This window comes from Melopsittacus undulatus, chromosome 9 (genome assembly GCF_012275295.1).
Source record: "Melopsittacus undulatus isolate bMelUnd1 chromosome 9, bMelUnd1.mat.Z, whole genome shotgun sequence".
Lineage (NCBI taxonomy): Eukaryota > Metazoa > Chordata > Aves > Psittaciformes > Psittaculidae > Melopsittacus > Melopsittacus undulatus.
The window spans coordinates 15,106,285-15,127,022 of record NC_047535.1 but is presented as its reverse complement, the minus strand read 5'-3'; the positions used below and the strand labels follow the sequence as shown (position 1 = coordinate 15,127,022).

General features: G+C 37.4%; 1 protein-coding gene across 1 annotated transcript in view; it reads right to left on the bottom strand.

Moving 5' to 3' along the window:
- The window catches only part of HERC1 (HECT and RLD domain containing E3 ubiquitin protein ligase family member 1), a 76,765-nt gene that overhangs the window by 29,066 nt on the left and 26,961 nt on the right, over positions 1 to 20,738 (bottom strand). The window contains 17 exon segments of the mRNA XM_005145703.3: positions 1,099 to 1,330; positions 1,503 to 1,619; positions 3,048 to 3,208; positions 4,134 to 4,332; positions 5,879 to 6,654; positions 8,731 to 9,251; positions 10,337 to 10,420; positions 10,619 to 10,858; positions 11,758 to 11,934; positions 12,016 to 12,126; positions 12,363 to 12,469; positions 12,700 to 12,855; positions 14,251 to 14,441; positions 15,429 to 15,666; positions 16,599 to 16,719; positions 16,806 to 17,021; positions 17,315 to 17,586. Coding sequence (XP_005145760.1) covers positions 1,099 to 1,330; positions 1,503 to 1,619; positions 3,048 to 3,208; positions 4,134 to 4,332; positions 5,879 to 6,654; positions 8,731 to 9,251; positions 10,337 to 10,420; positions 10,619 to 10,858; positions 11,758 to 11,934; positions 12,016 to 12,126; positions 12,363 to 12,469; positions 12,700 to 12,855; positions 14,251 to 14,441; positions 15,429 to 15,666; positions 16,599 to 16,719; positions 16,806 to 17,021; positions 17,315 to 17,586 — 3,919 coding nt within the window.

Below are 20,738 nucleotides of genomic sequence, written 5' to 3'. Positions count from 1 at the left end.
ATCAAACCAAATTTTAAGCAGCCACACACAGTAAGTAAGGAAAAAAAATAATAAAATCATATTTATTGCTTTTTTCTTATTTCATGGAAAGAAAAAAGGGAATTTGGAATTCTAGCACTTTCAGTTCCACTGCAGCACATATTTACTGTGTCTCACAGGCTCCCAACTGGTACTGTGAGATTCACCTCAAACAACTTAAATGCTTCAATCTCAATACTGATGCTTCCACAGTGCCTAAGCATTGCAGAAATTTAGGGAGAGCACTCATTTTATGGTATCAATGCTAGCTACAGCTCAAACAATGTTTCTTCTTTTTAGAAGAAAAAAAAATGTAACATTTCTGTTGTTGCTGCCTCAGCCATTCCTCTCAGGCCCAAAATCTTGTTGCTTTAACACTTGTTGCTTTATTTCTCCCAACTGAAATCTATGCGTTCTCCATGACATGGCAGTTTACCTGGAACGAAGCAACTGAGAAAATTTTAAAATGCATTATCTCAGTAGGATCAAAGACTGTGAACAAACAAGTGTTCTCAAAATTACATCTTGTAATTGTCCCCTCACTATTGACAAAAGAGCTGGTAGGATTCCTATGTGTCACTTAAAAGTATAACTATCGCTTTTAGGATTAAAAACAAAACAGGAGACACAGAGAACTTTCCTCCTTGTTTAATACACAATTTACATCTAAGGTTATGAAGATGACTGAGAACATGAATTTCAACTCAGTTTCATCCTCTCTGGGCAAGAAAAATGTGGAAAATACATGTTCATGAATACACTGAAGAAAAAATAAGTACTATTCCAACGAAATTTTGTGTCATTGCTAGGTCTTTTAGGTAAAACATGAGCAATGTTTTTTCATTCCTCTTTTTTTTTTTTTTTTTAAGGAAGGGTGCTAAGTTACATTCTTCCCCAATTCTGTGCACAACCAGTACTGGAAAATAAAAGCATCACATACACCTAACTTGTGTCTTTGCTTTCACTCATGTTGCAATAAGCTTCGAAAGTGGCATTATAAAGTCATGTTCTGTCAGCAACAATGAACTTAAGAGCTTTTCAGCTGCAGCAACAGATGACTTAAGGAAAACTACATTTTACCTTTCACTAAAGCCTTCCTCCATTTCAGTGGCATCAGCAGAAGGGATATCACCTGGTGACTGCAAGTAGCAATGATCACTACATTTTCCACTGCTTCCAGAGACTATTGTTCCATGTCGCGAATCTGCAGTCCCTTCTGACTGGGGCTCTTCATCATCTTCATTTCCAGGGTGCTCTATCATCCACATAGCCAGCACTGTGATATTCTGTGCATCTGCTTCTCCTCTGGCACCTGACAGCAGAAAAATCACAATTCAGAATTGTATTATATCATTGACGGTGAAAAAAATTTAATTTTTTCCCCCATTAATGTTTATAGAACATAAAAAATAAATACCCCACTGGGAAAAAGTGTTTCTTTTTTTTTTTTTTCAATTTAAAGGGATATTATAGTTATAAATTACCTGTAGCTTCCATGGCTTTTGCTATTTGCCTGAGAGAAAACCCCATTTCTAACAGTGGAACAGCAATAGCAGGAGGAGGAGGGGATGTTGAAAGCCGGCTGCTTGGATCAGACAAGGCTTAAAAGACAGAAAACATTTAATGTAAAGTGCATAAATCTTTCTCAAGTGTTATTTTACTAGATATGTTGCTATATTAGCTCCAAATAAGGGAATAATTGCCCTAACAACTTTACTGCTTTCTACAAGCTATTTTCTGTTATGAAATCAGACAGAATTCATTCTTATTGACATATATATTATATAAGCCTCTATTTAACCAAGGAGGATACTGATGATATTCAAAGAACTATTTATTTTAAGGCATTTCTAAGAAGTTTATTAACATTTAAAATGGTATAAATTATTTATTTATATTTAGGTAAACAAAATTATCCTTGACTGAAACATCAAGATTCCCAAATATGAGATCACACTCTTTTTCAGGTACACAGAGAGACCTCAACCAAGCTGATGACATACCTGAAAAATCTCTTTGCAGATGATAGCTATATTTCTGTGCAAAGAGACTATCAAAAGGTCAGTTACTGCCTCAAACCCACAGTTTGCTTATCATTTGCCTCAAAAGTGAGGTCTCATCAATGAAGGTATCAACAATGTACTAACAAATACTGTTGTAAAGACAGTGTCATAAGTAAAAGACCCAACTAATAGCATGGATTAAGACCAAGAATATAGACTGGTATCAGTCAGGAATTTTAAGAAATGGACTTTGTTTCTAAGCACCGACTAGCAAATGTCATGAATCTGCTTTAAGTCAAGTCTCTTCTGTTCATTTAATACAAACCACATACATATGGACTTGCACCTTTTTTTTTTTACTATTATCTCCTTTGCATCACAATACTCATTTGTGCTCTTTAGAAACTCAAGATTCTCATGTAACAATCTGCTCAGCCTCCTAGCTATGCCAATATGTATGCATACTGGAACAGAGCAAGTTTTTGTCTTGAGAAGTACAATGCAGGCAGTAATAAAACAGTAATGAACAGAAGCCTCCCATTACCTTCACATGATTCTGGACACAAGCATGAGGAGCCCATAAAGGCTGGACAGCCCTTTTTCTCTCATTAAAGAAGATCAATTGGCAGAGGCTATACTGGTGTATGTATCATAAAATATACTAATTCTTGTTTCCCATGTGGTACATAATCTAACAAAAGCTAGACAATTAGTGCACTGAACAGTGGCACACAAGCAAGGAAACAAGCTCAAATCAGAATAACATTCTGAAGTAATTACCAATTATATTACCATTCTCATTTTATACATGTAATCCATTCCACAGCTTTTAAAAACTGGTTTCATTTGCTTGATCAAGTCTACAGATAGGCAATCTACAGCTTTTTGTACCAAGATGGTAATCAAAAGGTTTTTGAAAATGCTTTTCATGTTAGGTTGCATTAAAAAGAAATCCTCTTGGCTTTCAATATCTTAAAACACTACACTGAACTGTGAGGTTACTACCTGTAGTAACTATGAGTTTACCTGTACGATTGGCAGGCCTCGCAGACTGGGAATCAGGAGAAGTCAGACTTTGTCTCCTTCCAACTTCATCTGAAGGAGATGTTGGTAAAGATGATATTGGAGGAGTCTGAGCACGTCGTGCTGGAAGTACAGTTGTAGTAGGATAACTGGAGAACATTTGCCTTTAAAAAAGAACAATATACATTTATACTACAAAGAGCTATGATGTAAAAGGTCTGACACAAGGAATATATCAAATAAGAGTGTACCTGGCAAGGCATACTTTACAGCAATTGATTTTTGTAAGGGTAAGGCAGAAAGCATACACTGAGGTGGGCAGAAAACCCTGTCTAAACAGCTTGTTCCTACCCACATTTGCCTGGAAAGTTAAATTCTAAAAATTCCTTATAGACCAAGAGCTGTCCTAGGAATGAAAGAGAATTAAACACTCTTCCCATTTCCCCACTTTGTTCAGAACTCACCTTGAGTAATACATCAGGTGAGTATTTTACTTTCACTGTCCTGATAATAAGACACTGTTCTGACTTTTGTCAAACTATATCTGAAAAACCTCTAAGAACAGAGGTCAGATATATCAACAGAATTAAAAAATTTACAACAGGACTCTATTCAGTGTAAAGCAGATTTCCTTCTACATCATAAACAGCCTCTGCAGATTAACTAGGTTTATCTTCCATTTCAGTATGTTAAGATAGGATGAAACATGGTCTTAGCCTGCAGGATGTTAACTACAAACTAAGATTACTCCAGTTTGAGAATTAACAACTATCTGTTAAAAATACAGGACTTTATAATTTAAACTACCCCCAAAAAGCATGAGAACTGAAAGACAACATACGGAGTTTTCTCCTTCCTTGAAGAATTCAGATGTTACACACATACACAGTGTATAATAAAGCTTATCAGCTTTTTACTTCTAGTAATACATGTGCTACAAGGCAAAGTAACAAATTAAACTCTGTCCTCTGCAGAGGCAGTTCCTGACAGGCAACAAACATTAACGTTTTCAAAAGACACCTATATAAACCACACAACTGGTTCCCCACACCCAAAATATCATACATACTACAAGTAAAGATATCTTACCTAAGAAGACTGAGAGGCATAACACCAGGTGATTCTGAAGCTGGAACTGTTTCAGTATCAGTTACTGGAGTAGTAGCAGTGGTAGTATCCTCCAGAGAGCTACTCATGAAAGATGTTGTGCTGGAAGCAGAAGGGCTGGTTGTAACTGGTGTTTGGGCTTGCTGAGACTGATCACCTTCTTCTACCTGTTGATCCACTTCTGCAATAGAGAAAAGGACATTACAGGAAGAGTAATATTATTGTGTAGAGCAAAACAGCAGCTATGGCTAAACTTTTATTTAAAATACCCCCCAAAGAAAGGGGGAATTTTAAAAATGCACACCACACAAATACTGCAGCCAATAGGTCATGGACCTCTGTAGAGAAATCAGTCTGTCATCTCTTGCTGTTGTCCTAATGATACAAGGTAAACAGTAAACAAGGCTTTCCAGATGATAACAATCAAAAGAAGTGTGACTAGGAGGTCAAAGGAGGTGATCCTACCCCTCTGGCCTCATGAGACCCCAGCTGGGAGTACTGTGTGTGCAGTTCTGGTGTCCTCAACATAAGAAGGACACGGTGCAACAAGTCCAGAGGAGGCCGTGAGGATGATCAGGGGGTGGAAAACCTCCTGTATGAAGACAGGCTGAGAAAGTTTTTGCTGTTCAGCCTGGAGAAGAGAAGTTGCATAAAGACCTCAGAGCAGCTTCCAGTATCTGAAGGGGCCTACAAGGATGCTGGAGAGGGAGACTTCATCAGGGATTGTAGCAACAGGACAAGAGGTAATGGTTTTAAACTAACAATGGGGGAAGTTCAGGTTAGATAGAAGGAAGAAGTTCTCTACTGTGCAGGTGGTGAGGCACTGGCGCAGGCTGCCCAAAGAAGTGGTAAATGCTTCATCACTGACAGCGTTCAGTGCTAGATTGCACAGAGCCTTGGTGACATGGTCTAGGGTGAGGGGGGTTGGAACTAGATGGTCTTAAGGTCCTTTCCAACACAAACCAGTCCATGATTCTATGCCAGATCTTATGATATTTATATTTATGATTGTAACATCTAGGATTAATCTTAGGCAAAAGCAAAGGAAATTTCATAGAGTTGATTAACTCTAAAGCTGTTTTGAAGCAGTAGGTTTTTTTAAGGTGGGATATTTTTTTGGTTGGTTTATAAGTGCTTAAGACAGTAAAGAACCAGATATTGCAGTAATTAGCTTTAAGTATTTTAGATATTTTTTCTTTGTCTAAACTGATTAAAATGGCTTCCCTGAGGATGCAGGCTGTAATACACATACTTTTAAGAAGAAAAGGAATTACTCACATTTTCTCTTCAGCTTCTATTAGTACATTGCCAAATATCTCAGGAAAAAAAACAAACCAACCCCAACCCCACAACAGATAAATATCTCAGAAAAAATACCCAAGGGAAAACAACCCAAAACAAACCACCATCCACAAACATCCAGCCCCCAAAAGAAAACCCAAACAAACCTACAACTGGTATAAGAGCTTTTTCTTAGAAACACAGGTTACCTACACCTTGACCCTGCTCAGCATCATCTGTTGCTATGACTGCATACAATCAGTTAACATGGTATTTACATCACATGCAAATCCTTCTGACAACTATATACAGAAGTGCTCCTTTTTAAAAAGTATTAAACACAGATGAGAAACTCTTGTATTTCTGTTATTTGTATTATCATTACTGTTAATTTTAATAGAAATTAAAATAATTAAACATATACCCCCAAAGTTTTTAAAACATACCTTGTTTGAGTCTGCCACCAAACTGATCCTCCAGCAGCCCATGAACCACTAACTTGTAGATCATAGCTTGTGCTCGTTCTAGATCTGCCAGTCCTAGAGCTCTCTTTATTGGTGAGCGCATGACTGCCCGTTTCACCATGTGGCGCATGAGGAACTGCAGGGCAGCACGCATCTCAACATCCTCATGAACAACTGGAGAACTTGCGCAGTCAGAGTTGTGACCATTTTCTGCCAGGACTTTTGGTATTAACAGTAGTTCAGCATATTTACTACAACTAAGAAGAACGCTAAGTGACTTCATGGCACCAAGATAAAGATAAGATAGCTGCACTGCTCTGATTTCTGACTGCACTATATCATGATTTCTTGGAGTATGTTCATGATTCTTTTTTCTTCCCTCAGCAGGTTGGTGTTGGGATTCCATACCTAGTGTTGATGGTTCTAAGGAAAAGGAAGCAATTTCATTTTCTGACTTAGAGCTCGTAGCACTATATCCTTTGTTGTCATCAGCACTTTGTCCTAATCGTGGATCTGATCCAGCATCACCATCTGTTTTCTGGTCCATTTCCCCTTTATCTTCTGATTCATGCCTGTGTTTTTTCTCATGCCTCTTTGTGCTTTGCTTTCCTGTATCTTCATGAATACCAGTCAGATAGGTAAGATCCAGCAACACCGTAGCTGTCAGCCCACGAAATCTTGCAACATCAAAAGGCAGCGGTTCACAGGGCTCCAGATTATACAGTGGAGTATCACTAGGCGACCAAAAAGTTGGGAAGCTTTAATAAAGATCAGAATGACACAGGAAAAAGCAAGTGAGGGAGAGACAGGAGGAAAGTACAGGAAATAATGTAGGCAAAGTAAGATGTAAAATATATTTAGTAACATAAACAAACCACTTCTAAAAATTAAATGGGAACAGGGGAAAATTAGGTTATGATCAGAAAAACAGGGAGATACGGTATCAGAGTAAAGGCAACAACGCATGCATGGGGTTTCAACAGCAAGCATTAAACCCCAGAAGCACCATAGAAACTATTGATGCTGTGCTGACAGAGGTTTCTGTAATTATTTGCAAACATGTAACAGCCTCTTACTATGAAAAACCACCCTGAGCCAAATTTTATCATCATACCTGGGCTGATTTGTGAACAGGTATAAAAGCTTAGGAAGGAAACAATCCAAAACTTTTTTCACATTATAGAAAAGCTTTGATTTGACTCCATGCTCCTGTTTAAACTATTCATCACAAGGAGCACACTACTGATAATTCCATCTCTGGTTATGCCAGGGCAGATTACATGGAGATGACAGTGACTTCTTAAAAACAGGTCAGAAAACCCAAGAGACAAACATAATATATGTTGTCCATCTAAACTCAGTGATATTTTGTTAACATTTAGGACTGTTACACTTGATTAATTTTCACTACAAGTAGGATAAAAATTTGCCAGCCTATACTTCCATACATCTTGTATTTTCTACACATCTACCAGATAAAGGACTTCTAAATCTTCCTTTTATTATCCCAAAATGTTTCCCCATCTTAAGTAAACTTCTACCTAAAAATGAAAGCAAGCTTGAGCCCTGTTTTAATTAAGAAGGTACATTCTGAACTCTATTCAATGCATTACCAAGAGCTTGCTTATGTTCAAGTGCTAAACTCAACTAAAATTCCAAACTATTTTAAGGGCACACTTACTTTAAGGCTATACTGTCACATGGGCATACATAAAAATTTGTATCTGGAGCTAAATGCAACAATTAACTGCATTTCATACATTGTTAAAGTGATGACAGCCTTTGCAGAAAGGCAAACTAGGCATCGTGCAACAGTTCTAAGAGGTGAACTGACCTCAGTTGTTTCAGAATGTAATTATAACTGGTGGCAAAAAAAAACTATTATTGCTCAATTTCTCCAGAAGATGACACTTCAACTATAGCCAGAAGGAGCTTAAGAAAATTACTGAATCAAATCTGTTCCACATAAAAGCACAGGCAATTTCTGTGAGAGCACCAGGGAGCCCAGAGAAGTCACTAGCTTCATTTCAGTTTCCCTCCCAGTGCCTTCCCTTTGAAGGCACATCTGCAAGATCAGTAGAGAAAGGAGTATCTCCTTCCAGCCTCCTCCCCAGTTTTCACCATCATCTGCAGAACAACTTCAGTGTTAACACCTAATACAGGGACACTCCTTCAGCTCTCTAAGGCAGGTCACAGAATAAACAAACACTACTTTGAAGCAGCACTGATTTGAACACCATCATCCAACCCACCATAAAGAATAGAATCCTCCCGTTTTCTGACTTTGACTACCCTGCAAGCCCCACAGAACAATTTCCACTTCCCTAAGAAGAGAATGACAATGAAGCAGACATCAGTTCTCAACTCTGATAAACCAAATCAGGGCTCTCTTTACAATGAGGTTTGCCATCTGCACCAACCCCCAGTAAAAATATGTGTTATTCAGAGACATAATCAAGAAACTGTAGTAAATTAAGACAGGAATAATGTTTTGGTTAGCCAATACACACCAATTCTAAACCAAGGAATCCTGATTTCAAATCTAGGAAAACTAGCAAGGCTGGTCACATGCCAACTCTGAAATCTAGAGGCCAAAACTAAGATGTCTAATGATGCTTTAATCAGTGCAAACCTATCAATTTTTTATATACATTTTATTACTACATACCACTAAAACATAAATATTGTATTTGCTTGTTTTAAAAAGCTAAATTTTGCAGTCTACGCTTGAAATAAATGATCAGCATGACTCTAGTGTAAAATGTATGTTACTTCTGAAGACTGTGAAGCACAAAACACCACTAGACTGTGAAAAGTGTAGAAAATGAGCATACCTGATAGTAATCTCTGCTTCATCCCACTGGACCTTGGCAGATGTACTGCCTTCCTTCACTACTCCAAGCAAGGTGGCATGACGTCCAGTTTGCCTGTGTACACATCGACCTCCAACTCTAAGACCAGCATCAACTCCACCGATTACTGCTAGAACAGGCCACACTTCCACACAGAGCATCTTCAGCTGCAGTTCTGAAAGGTCAGCCAGACCATGCCTACTGTGTTTGCTTTTCTCCTCCTCTTTATTTTCCTTCTCCTCTCTCACCTCATTCTCTTCTCGACTTTGAACTGAGCGACTCTTCTTCAGCTTTTGGCCTGCTTCTTTAAGACATGTTTTGATTTTATTCAGTCTTTCCATCATTTTTTTATTGATGCAGTGTGTCCAACGGTCTGTGCGATGAAGGATACGAATGAGTTGGATAGTGGCTTCTGCCAGCACTGCAGCAACAGGACTACAGATGGGGTCACCAGGCAGCAAATCTCTAGGTGTTCCACGCATCTGCATATCACAGATCTTCACCTACATGTTTAAAGAAAACAGTTTAAAAGTTATCTTCTCAACGTTCCTGAAGAAGTTAATTTTATTTAAATACAGGAGTCTCCTGCTGAATAGAAAAAAATACTATCACTGCCTTTTATTGCTTGGGATCCCTAGAAAATCCACCTCAACACCGATCAAAACCTGCATCCCTTCCAACTCAAGGATGTTGAAATTACAACAGTTCATGGTTTCTAATTTAATACTACCAGGAATTCCTAATACTGCATTCTCACTGGGAATGAAATACTGTGTGTAGAATACTGTCTGTAAATCAATTATAAATAATAAAATACATTTTAAATTTACAGTAGATTGCACAAGAGAGGAATTTATGAGAAGTCCAGGTAGTGTGCAAGTAAGACAGTGTATATTATAAACCAAAATGAATAATCAGTGATGCTCTTGCCACTTGCTAGTTACCATCCCTACCCTGCAAGAACCCCAACATTCATAAACCTGACACCCAGAAGAACAGATGGAAAAGGATAAACTTATGACCTCTTATTAAATGCTAACCCCAGTAAGGCAGCTAAACTCCATAGAGCAACTTGATCACCCCCCTCAGGAGGATGAAGAAGAGAACCGGAAGGGTAAAAGTGAGAAAATTTGTGGGTTGAGGTCAGGAAGTTTCATAAATAAAAGAAAACAAGAAAAAACAAAACAAAGAAAAACAAGTGCTGCAAAATGCAATTCCTTACCACCAGGTAATGCCCAGACAGTCCCTGAGCAAGAGAAACCCCTGGCAAATTTCCCAGCAGTTTTACTGCTGTGCATGATGTTATATTGTATGGAATATTGCTTTGGTCTGTTTAAGTGAGATGATCGCCTGCACTCCCTCCCAGCCTCTTGGCCACCCCAACCTGCCTGCTAGGAGGGACATGGTGAGAAACTGAGAAAGCCTTGATGCTATGGAAGCACTGCTCAGTAACAGCTAAACCACTGTGAATTATCAACACAGCTTTGGTCATAAACCCAAAACCTTGCAACATATGGGCTATTATGAAGAATATTGACTTGATCCTAGCATAAACCAGTGCACGTATGCAGATGAACATTTAAGTTACCTTTTCTCCTGGATTACTGCTGTAGAACATAACACAAGGGTATAACTCTGCTGCATCCACATCTTCAAAAGCTAGTTTTGGCTCCTAGTTAAAAAACAAAACAAAAAAAAAAACCCTTAAATTTCAAACACCTTAACAAGCAAATACATGAAATGTGACAAAGTTATACTTGTATTGTAGTCTCTGTAAGTACTGAAACTGTCACTTAACTATCACACTTCACTTTATATAAAATATCCATGCCAAATTACTTTAAAAAAAAAAACATTTTATGTTACATACCTCTCCATTTTTACCAAAGGAAATAGTTCTTGCTTCCATATCTAATACGCATGTGATGAAATCTCCTTGGGTAAAGCTGGACAGAGTCAAAGTTTGTTCTCCATTGTGATAAAGGTTACCACTATAGGCTCTATACAGCCACATATCTGAGGTAGTGCGATGGTTAAAATCATGTACTGGCCAGCGAGAAACTCCTACACATGTTCCTTCATTGCCTCGATTCTCCTTCACAATGTAGAACTACCAGGCAAAACAAAACAAGCAGGGAAAAAAGTCAAGAACAGATGTTTTGATACAACAAAGCAATGAAAATTTACTGTACACAGATTTATGTACACTACTTTTACTCAGAAGCTTTTAATAAGTAAAAATTAATAAGCTAAAATTATGCTCTATCTCTAAAATGACATCTTGGTGTGTAAGGTCAGTCATCTAAACATAAAATACTAGCTATCAAGACAATAAATGCCAAAAAATTTGGGTTCTTTTCTGGACTCAAAACATACACACTTGGAAGTTGAGTTACAAGTGCTAAAAGTCATACTCCAGAAACAAATAAGCTCTACTCCTCACATTAACAGTGAGTGATATGCGCAGATTCAAGTTAAAACAGAAGTAAAAGTGATATGCTCAAAGATGGTGTTAACAAGGACTACAATTGTGTACTTATCTATATTCCTGAAAAATTCACTTCAGAAGAATTAACAGTCAGACAGAATGATGTGTCTTTTTGCAAGAAAACAAACTGTTTTGAGATGTTTTTTAGACAAAAAAGTCAAAATCTATGTATTTCAGTGGATAATTTTTCAAGGGAATGCACGTTTGTGCTGACTGTGGATCTTAGGGACAAGTAACATCACCTTTACGAATGTGCAAAGCACATTCACAGTACAATCTGTGTACTGACATACCCAATGGCTGTGCTCAAAAGCAGCCACAAACTCTTCACTTTGGGTTGAAAATCAGAATCCTAGAATGATTTAGGTTGGAAAAGACCCTTAAATCGTTGAATTCAACCAGAAACCTAACACTGCCAAAATGTCATTTACTCAAGAATGCTGCCATAAGGGGAAAAAAACCAGGCAGCTTTTGTTTATAAATCACAGTGTATTTTTCCAAAATAAAAGTATGCAACCTACCTTCCACTGATAACACCCAGAAGTAACTCCAGTGGATGCTAAACCATATCCTTTACCTCCACTTCCATGAGTTAGAACCTGCCCATTTTCCACTATGCAGCACTGAGCTTTCTCAGGGTCAAAGGACACTTCTTGTATGGGAAGATTCTCATCTTCATCTTCTGACTCCCCTTGCTTCTACCAGAAACAGGACAAAACATCTGTGGTAAATGTAACTCAGTTACATTTAGTCAAGAGAGAAGATAAAAACATCACTACCTGTAGCTTTATTTCTTGTTCTTTCTCCTTTATTTGAATTGCATGTTTAGCTTGAGCTATTGGAGTCTCCCACATGCAGTCAGACAGAAGTGAGAACAACCTTTCAACAACCTGGTATATTAGAACACAATTCAGATCATTTCGAATCCAAGACAAGGACAACAAAAACAATTATACTGTTTTACTTTCTAGGTATAAATTTCAAAATACCCAGTGCTCTTAGATAAGCAAGTATCTACACTGAGCCTCACTTTATGTGAATTCTGAGCAAACCTATGAAACATCCAGAAGTTTACAGAGACTTTTCGAAGAAATAGGTGTAAAAGCTTATAACAAAATATAAAGACCTGAGCCATTTGATCATCTTCAACACCAGATTCACAAGCAGGTAATACAGCTTCTAATACATGAAGTGCAAGAAGTCTAGTCCTCAAATTGCCAACCAATGGAACTCCTAAAGATGGAACAAGATATTAATAATCTGAAAGTGACTTCGGCATCAGGCACACACTTCTGATGTCAGCTGCATGCCACCAGTGCACAAGTCTCCCAAGTGTAAGCTGCATACATCTACTGAAGTTAGTCTTAGTTGCTCACTACGTAACGTGTTTTAACAGTACTTTTTTTAGGAACTGCGCTACAGAAATGCAAGTAACCATTAAGCACACTTTGGAAAGATCATACCTGAGGAACACTTCTGAGAAGCAATGTTAAGAAGTACTTCTGTCCACTTTGGAGATGCCATTTTTGACTGAATTGCTTTTGAAGACACAACTCTACGCAGGAAAACAAGAAAGTCTCCCAAATGCAGTTCTGCTGCATGTTGCTTTCGGAGGGCAGCTGGGAAGTTAAATTAAGAGTTTTCATTTACAACTTTATTATGACAACCTTAGAAGCAGTCCTTGTTACTGGCAAAAAAACTGTTCTCTAAGTAAAAATACAATGATCAGTTACGACAGGATGGCTGACTGTTAAAACTTGTTTAGGTGACAGGAGCCCTCCAAGCTGCTCTCTCACTTCTGCTCCTTAGCAAGACAGGACAGAGTAAGATTAAAAGCTCATGGGTAAAAATAAGGGCCAGAAGATTACTGACCAGTTACCAACATGGGCAAAACAGATTCCACTTGGAAAAATTAATTTAATTTATTTTCTATGAAAAACAGAGTAGGAAAAAATTACAAAACACCTCACAGAGCTGCTGTGTGGCACTTTATACACTTTCCCAGGTGTGTTACCACAGAGGCATCACCAGGGTCACCAGCCAGCTCAGATTTGGGCAGAAGCAGGTCCATTTTGCAGGCAGCTGAAGCTCCAAACATGAGGTCAAGCTAATTTCTTCTTGCAGAAGCCACCCCTGCAGCTCACTCCCACTACCCGAATCTTGCCACATAAATCTAACACACACATTTATACATGTCCCTCTAATATAAAATGTAACCACTGGTCTCTAAGCATGTTTTTGCTTTATGGGGATTTTTGCTACTAAACCTGTACCTCCTCACACCCCTAGATTAATATTTCAAGGCAGTTTTAACAAGGAAATGCTTGCAGAAAAACTTTAGATTCTAACTTCTAATTAATTATCTTCTGAATTCATCAGCCACTGCATTATTTATAAGCTAAGACAATCATTAGCACTATCAAAAACATGTACACCTAAAACCAAGCTACAACTAAAAATTTCTTCAAACACATGATTTCCACAGAAACTCTAAATGCTCATTAAGGGACTGTAAATTATGTGAAGATGTTGAGATTTCAGAAAACCTTTTGTTAGATTAAGATGACAGGGTAGAGTTAACCTTTTGGTATCCACTAAGACCACAGAAACTGCATAATACAAAGCAAATACAACCAATGCCTTAACTAAGCTATATTTATTTGCAGTTTGAAATTTAGATAATTCCTATGAACTTATTTATGGAAAGCACCACTACCAATAACTCGTTTTTCAAGGAAACCTGTATTCTCTTCCTAGCTCCAAACCAGATGGAGTAATTCTTATTCTCAGCCTATTCCTAACTATAAATTACTTAATGCATTGTGTCTATGTAAATCTGAACTGAGCAAGAAGTTATTTGACGAAATTGACTTAATCTAGTTTACGGAGTTAAGAACGACCCAACAACAGTCAAAATACAGTAAAGTGGGTGAGGGCCTCAGCATTCTGTGGTTTCTTTCATTATTATTTTCTAGTATTTCAAAATTTTAACAGCAATGATGCCAGATAATTACCTCTGAAGTCCCTCTTCTCATTTTCTCCACTGGAATCTGTCTTTTTTGATTCTCCATCTTCCTCACCTTCGCTTTCTCCAAAGGAAGCCATAAGCATCACACCAGCTTGTGATAACAAGTTCTTCAGCTGACTGCATAATAAATCCAGCAAAGACTGAACCACTTTTGGGCTCAGTTTGTCAGCATAGGTTCTATACACACCCACAAAAAAAAGAAAGGTAAAATGAAGAGTATTTAAGAGCTGATCAAGGAACAAGAACATAAATACACAACTGGGTCTACCACAGCAATAAATCTAATTCATTCTATTGCAGCAAGCTACTTTCCCTCATCCTCCACCATACGCTTGGCATATTATTCTTATTTGAACCCTAGTTTTAAGACACTTGAAACTGTCCAATCTTCGGAATCAAGGGACACATTTACAGTACATCCTAGGGGAAAAAAGAGTTTACTCAGTTAAACATGATCCCATTGCAGCTTCCAGAGATGGGGTTAGGGTTTGTGGGTTTGGGTTGGTTAGGGTTTTTTTGTGTATGTTATTGGGGGTTTTTTACATAACATATTTGGCAGGTAAACACAATGTGTTGTATGAACACTGAAATGAAGATGCATGTACAGGATATCAAATAATACTTTTACTCCAAGTAGAAATTACTTTCTCTACTGTTTTTTTCTTTACTAAGTTAAACTAAATATTTAAGTGTTGACAGGAATTTGAATGTTGTTCTGTGGTCTGGCAGAGGCCAGTATTCCTCAGAAGAATATTGTATATTCTGAAGAGGCACAATGTACTGCTCTAAAGATCTCCCACCACACCATCAGCATTGCTTTTACACAAATGACTTTTATACAGCAGCATAAAGCATCATCGTATCAACTTACTAGATCCAGACACAAAGCCAAACAAGCAAAATGGGGAATGTGAGAATACAGTGTTTATAGTCCATAAGGTTCCAACTATTTTGGTCCAAAACTCATCACTACTTAAAAGTATTTATCAGTTTTATGTGCACCTTTCTTATAAAGAATGTGACTACTTTTTCCCCCCCCATTTCACCTATATACCTCTGAACATTTATTGCCCTAAAGAAAGCTCACACAAAAGTTATTTTTAAAGGATACTGAAAAGCTTAACAATTAAGTTTTCCAAACGAAATGGAACATCTGACACTTACCCTGTGGTGATAGCAAGGATCTGAAGCAGTCTTGTACTGGCTACTTTCAAAGCTGTGCTGAGCTGAGAAATACCAGTTTTGGGCAGCAGCTGCAGTGGCTGTCCTAGCATGGTGTCTGTGCCACACAACTGTGATAGCACATTCAGCAGACCAGTGGAAATGGCCAAGGAGACATCAACAGGCTGATAGTGGACGCTTAGAGCAAAGACTGTTACCAACAGAAGACGCTGCTGTGCTTCTAAGATTAAAATAAAGTTGTCTTAATTAATAAGCTGTTTAGAGTAATACTAGAACAGAGCAACAGCAGATTATTTTTTAATCAAATTTAATGTAATAAACTATCAAGGAAAAGTTTAGCATTCTTTGTCCGTCGCTGTAAGGTAGCCTTTCTGATGTACCATTGTAGCATCTTTTAAGTCAACATAACCTCTATGTCAAGGTTGTCCAAGGAAGAATACAATGTAGAACTGGTTTGTGATATAAATGTTCTGAGGCTATATCTCAAACCAGAATCTTCTCTCTAGGATAATGATAACTGGGTGAAATGCTTAATTTTTCAGTTTTACCTAAAGCGGATTCTCATGAAATTTCTTAGTGAAACAACAAAACAATTCAGGTAAGAATGCCCATAAGGCTCTACCAACAATTATAAAACTCTCTTGTGTACAGAAGCTCTCAGCCAGTACATGTACAACGGCACAAAGATGGGCAGAGTTCCAGTTACCCCTCAAGGACAGAAAAGCACACTGCAGTATCTGGGTATAAAAGGACAGGGGAAAGAGCTTTCAAAACAGGCAAAATGCCCTTCTCTTTGGTTTTGGATTTAAAGAAAGTTTACTTGAAGGAAAAAATATCGGAGAATTGATCTCCTCAGAAAACTGCTTATCCCTGAAAAACCTAAAAATCACTTGGAAGTGCCTAAGAAGACACGGGTGACTGTGGAAGACTGAGGTACGTGGAACAGAAAGGCTGACAACACTAAAAAATCTTAAAATAAAAAGGCCTAACAATTGAAGAAAATTACAACAGAGCAAAGTTAAAAAGCTTCTCTCTCCCAGGAAAAGTTGTCAGTTAGACACATCAGTGAGTTCTGCGCACTAATATAAAAGTCTGTTTTGTTAAACTGTTGTACTGTACATTAAATACTTTGCAAAATTGGTTTTTACTTACCTATGTGATGCTTATTAGCTTGCAGAGCTCTTTCTAATGTGGCAGATAACTGCTGGTAAATTTTGTGCACAGCCACCTGGATTTCAATTTGAATACTTCTTTTGGCTGCTCTGATACCATCCTGGGTCAAACAAACAAATTAGAATAAGAATTGATACATTATAATCACACAGTTACTGAAATGGCAGAAATTACTGAAGTACTTACCTGGTAGTGATGCAATCTTACACTCTCTCCTTTGGCACCTGCGTGTCCTACAGTGCCCAAACCAAAGCAGCCAGCAAGGAACTGTAGTCTAACAGAAGTAAGCAATGAAGAAGACTGAAATCCTGGTACTTGACGACTTCCCATTAAAGGCATGCTGCCTTTTTCTTCCATCCCTGATAGAAGCACTAAAATTTGATGAAGTGCCTCCAGACGAAGCTAAAAATAAAGGCAGGCAAAAGATAGTATTAAGTAAGTAGCAAATATCCTTAGAAATTAGATCATCTCCAGCTGTAAAAGAGAATGAATTGAGGCAGCTGTTTTCTCGCTGACTTATTTTTTTAGTTTCATTTCTGAGTTTATTTACATTAAGTTCCCAGTTCCAGTTAAGATATTTTAAATGAAAAGAGAGAGTGTCCTTAAATAGATAGAATCTGGACTATGATTTAAAAGAAACCATAAAATGAGCATAATTTATGAAGAATAAGAAAAGATGTTAAACTGAAACTTACCTCAGCCCTCAACTGCTGCTGCTCCATTGCAATTATTGATGCTTGTGGACTGGTGGACATACTTTCCTCTGGTTCCTTAAATCCTGGGGAGTTTCCCACATCACCACTTACAAAGCTGACAACATTTTCAATCAAAGTATGTACTCCAAGGGATCTTGAGAGATCAAAATCGGACTCGACAAAGGAGCAGGAGGATGTGTATAACCAGTCTCTGCTGTGTTTTAGTCGAACCCATGAATCACTTAAAGGTTCCACTTGACTATGTAACGCTCCTAAAGATACACATAATGAAGGTTCATAAATTGCAAATCACCAGGTAATACATTCTGACAGCAGAGTGAACTGCTACAGGTGGGAAATGAATAGTCATATTAATTATACCATGCATTAAGCAGCTCAGAGCAAACCACTTGATTTAAATTTACAGCAATTTCCCTACAGGAAAGGCTGTATTTAATTATGTTAAGCAGTATTGCAACGCGCTGCCAAGTGAGAAAACAAAAAGATAAAAGCCACTCAAACTGCTCAGCTTAAAGCTAGAACACTGAATAAAAAATGCTTTGCAGCTAAATGACAAAAGAGTAAAAAATAAAAAACAAAAAAATAAGATCTGCTACAACAGAAACTGTGCACTTGGGCTATTTATTTTGAAGCCTAACCATAAACCAAGAGGATTCTTTGGTTTTAATCAAGCCATTATAGATTCAATGGTTTTGAAAAAGTATGTTATTCTGGATGAAGTATTTACATAATTCATGGTGGCAAAAGGGAAGAGCGAATTTTTATTTTAAACTAACAGAGAACATTTACTTTATTACTCAAAATAAATAGATACATGTATCATTAATACCACCTGCAGCATGTATTAGATCTATAGCCGTCATCTGGCAATTTCACAGGTCTATTTCCAAGTATTATTACATCTACATGTCATTATGCTATCTGAAATGTTACCATCACTAGTAACTATACTGCTTCAAATGAGCACCAGTCATCAATCTGCAGCACTGGAACTTACTTATCACCACATATTTAATCTCATTTCCAGAAGAGTTTTGCTACAACTCTCTCCCTGGTACAAATGAGTGCAATGCCACTAAAGTCATACCTTCGTCAGCAGTTAGATGATATGCATCAGTTAAATGTACGTGTCAACACAGAAGCTGGTATTTTATTACTTTTGTAAATGCTGTTAGCTGTTTTTGGAGCTATGCAAGGCATTGCAAGGGAGCAGACCCTTCTGAAAATAACTTTCCAGCTGTATAGACAGGTCATTCTGCAGACCTACGTGGAAACCTATTGCATGTTTAAATTCACTCTGAAATTTAGTCTGAATTATCTTTAAAGAAGGCACACAGAATTTTTAAATATTAATCTCTCTTGTGCACATGTTACAGGTACCAATTAGAGAGTCACAACTTCTTCACAGTACTTGTACAAATTGACATTTACACCTCAGTTTTTAACAACTGTTGGCAGGGCATTGACCTCAAACATTCTTTATCATCTCTGTTTCCAGGAAAAAGTCACACAACCTCATAAAAATTCATCTGCTGAGAGCCTGCTTTCATTGCTGAGGTTAAGTTCCAGTGGTACTAGCTTCAGGACCAACTTTAAACACTGCCTGCCTGCAGCAGCCCTGTAACCAGCTGCTCATGGGAGCAAGGAAAGGTAGACACATCAGGTTTTGAACTTAGGACATCTCTTCTTGCAACCATTCCTCACCATTCCTTTCCTGAGGTAAAGGCAAAATGGTAATATTCTGCCAACCAACCTGCAGGTTGCAACCTGCACCTTCACCCAACTTACAAATTCAGAATACAGTGAAAATTTGCTTTTCTTTTGTAAATTAGGTAGTTAATCTCCACAGTCAAAAAAATTGTCAGGTGTGTGAACTATGAAAACCTGTTCACATCCCCATTTCCTTTTCTGTAAATGGTATTTGTGTGCATTTGTATGGTATTCCTCACACTGGCTACTAAAAGGATAGTAATGGCTTCAGAAAGCCATCACAGTACTTAGGTCATACTAGGATTTTGACAGAAATATACACACACAGGTTTATTCTGGAGAATGCAACAATTAAGATTAAACACTACTTTTCAAAGTGCAGTCTGATTTCCTAATTTCCGCTGGTTTATGCAGCACAGCAATATATTACCTGGTTTACAGAGAACACCCTGCTCTGTGATGTTTTACTATGAAAGAATTTCAAGCATCACTGTTACTCAATTTTACAGTTTATACATGGTGACAGTACTAAAAGGTTAAGACAGATACCACCTTACCCTAATTTTAATATTAATTCTAGTATTTGCTTTAAAGCTATTAAAAACTACGTTGTAAGCTAAAGTAGGAGGGGAGAAAACATAAGGTAAATAGAGTAGAATAAGGGGGTAGTAAAATATCCATTTTAATGTAAATGGAGTTTTCTGGCATATGCACGGTGAACAGAGCACAAAGGAAAGGATAAATGAAACCTCAGGTTGCCTATAGGAAGCATAGCTAAATCACTACCAAGTCCACAAAATGTTGCTTATGTAGCAACAACTACTTCAAAACCCTCCTTAAGCCCTACAGTCTTTCAATAGCAGGAGAATTTAAAGCATCCCAGCTACAGAACATTAGAAGAAAATTTAGTTTTGACAGTCACATTTTATAAGTAAAAAAACCTCACAATGTATTAAATAAAAACCTATTTTTTATATTTAAAAAAAGATGAGATCTCAGCTAATAATTTCAGTATGAAATGCAAGACTGTAAGTACAATTTAAAATTGTTTCAAATTAGCAGAAAAGTTCAACAATTCTGAAATACACAAAACAAGAGAAGTCAAAACTAAAAGTATATAGTTTAAAAACAAACACATCAGAAGTCCATGTAGTAAACTTCAGAATTAAAAACATTTAAGAATTAGGGCACACAAATCTAAAAGGATTTTTTTTTCCTTGAAGATGTTAAATATCAATAGAAGAACCAGAGGTATGATTGCATATAAAGCTTAGCATGATTCTGTATAACATCAATTACACAGAACTGATTGCAGCTTAGCATCTCCATAAGCCTCTATAATCACAGGAACAGTTGCACATAAGAATAAACTTGAAGCTTACAGTGAAAAAACAAAAAAGAAAGGAAAACAAGTGTACTTGTCCTTATAAGCCAGCTTGTAACAATGAGTTTTCTAAATGAATGTGGCACAGCTGCAATGCACACTTCAGAAAACATAAAATATGTAGGGAAGCTATAGAGACAAAAATATAAACATGCCATCAGTTACTTGCTTGAAGCTCTTCTTTTTTCTGGGGCTCAACTGGCCAAAAAGGAGTAAATACACTACACCACACAAGAATTAGAAGACAAAAGCAGACATTTGAAACAGAAGGCAACATAGTCATAAAATCTCTTTTTCAGAATGACTTAG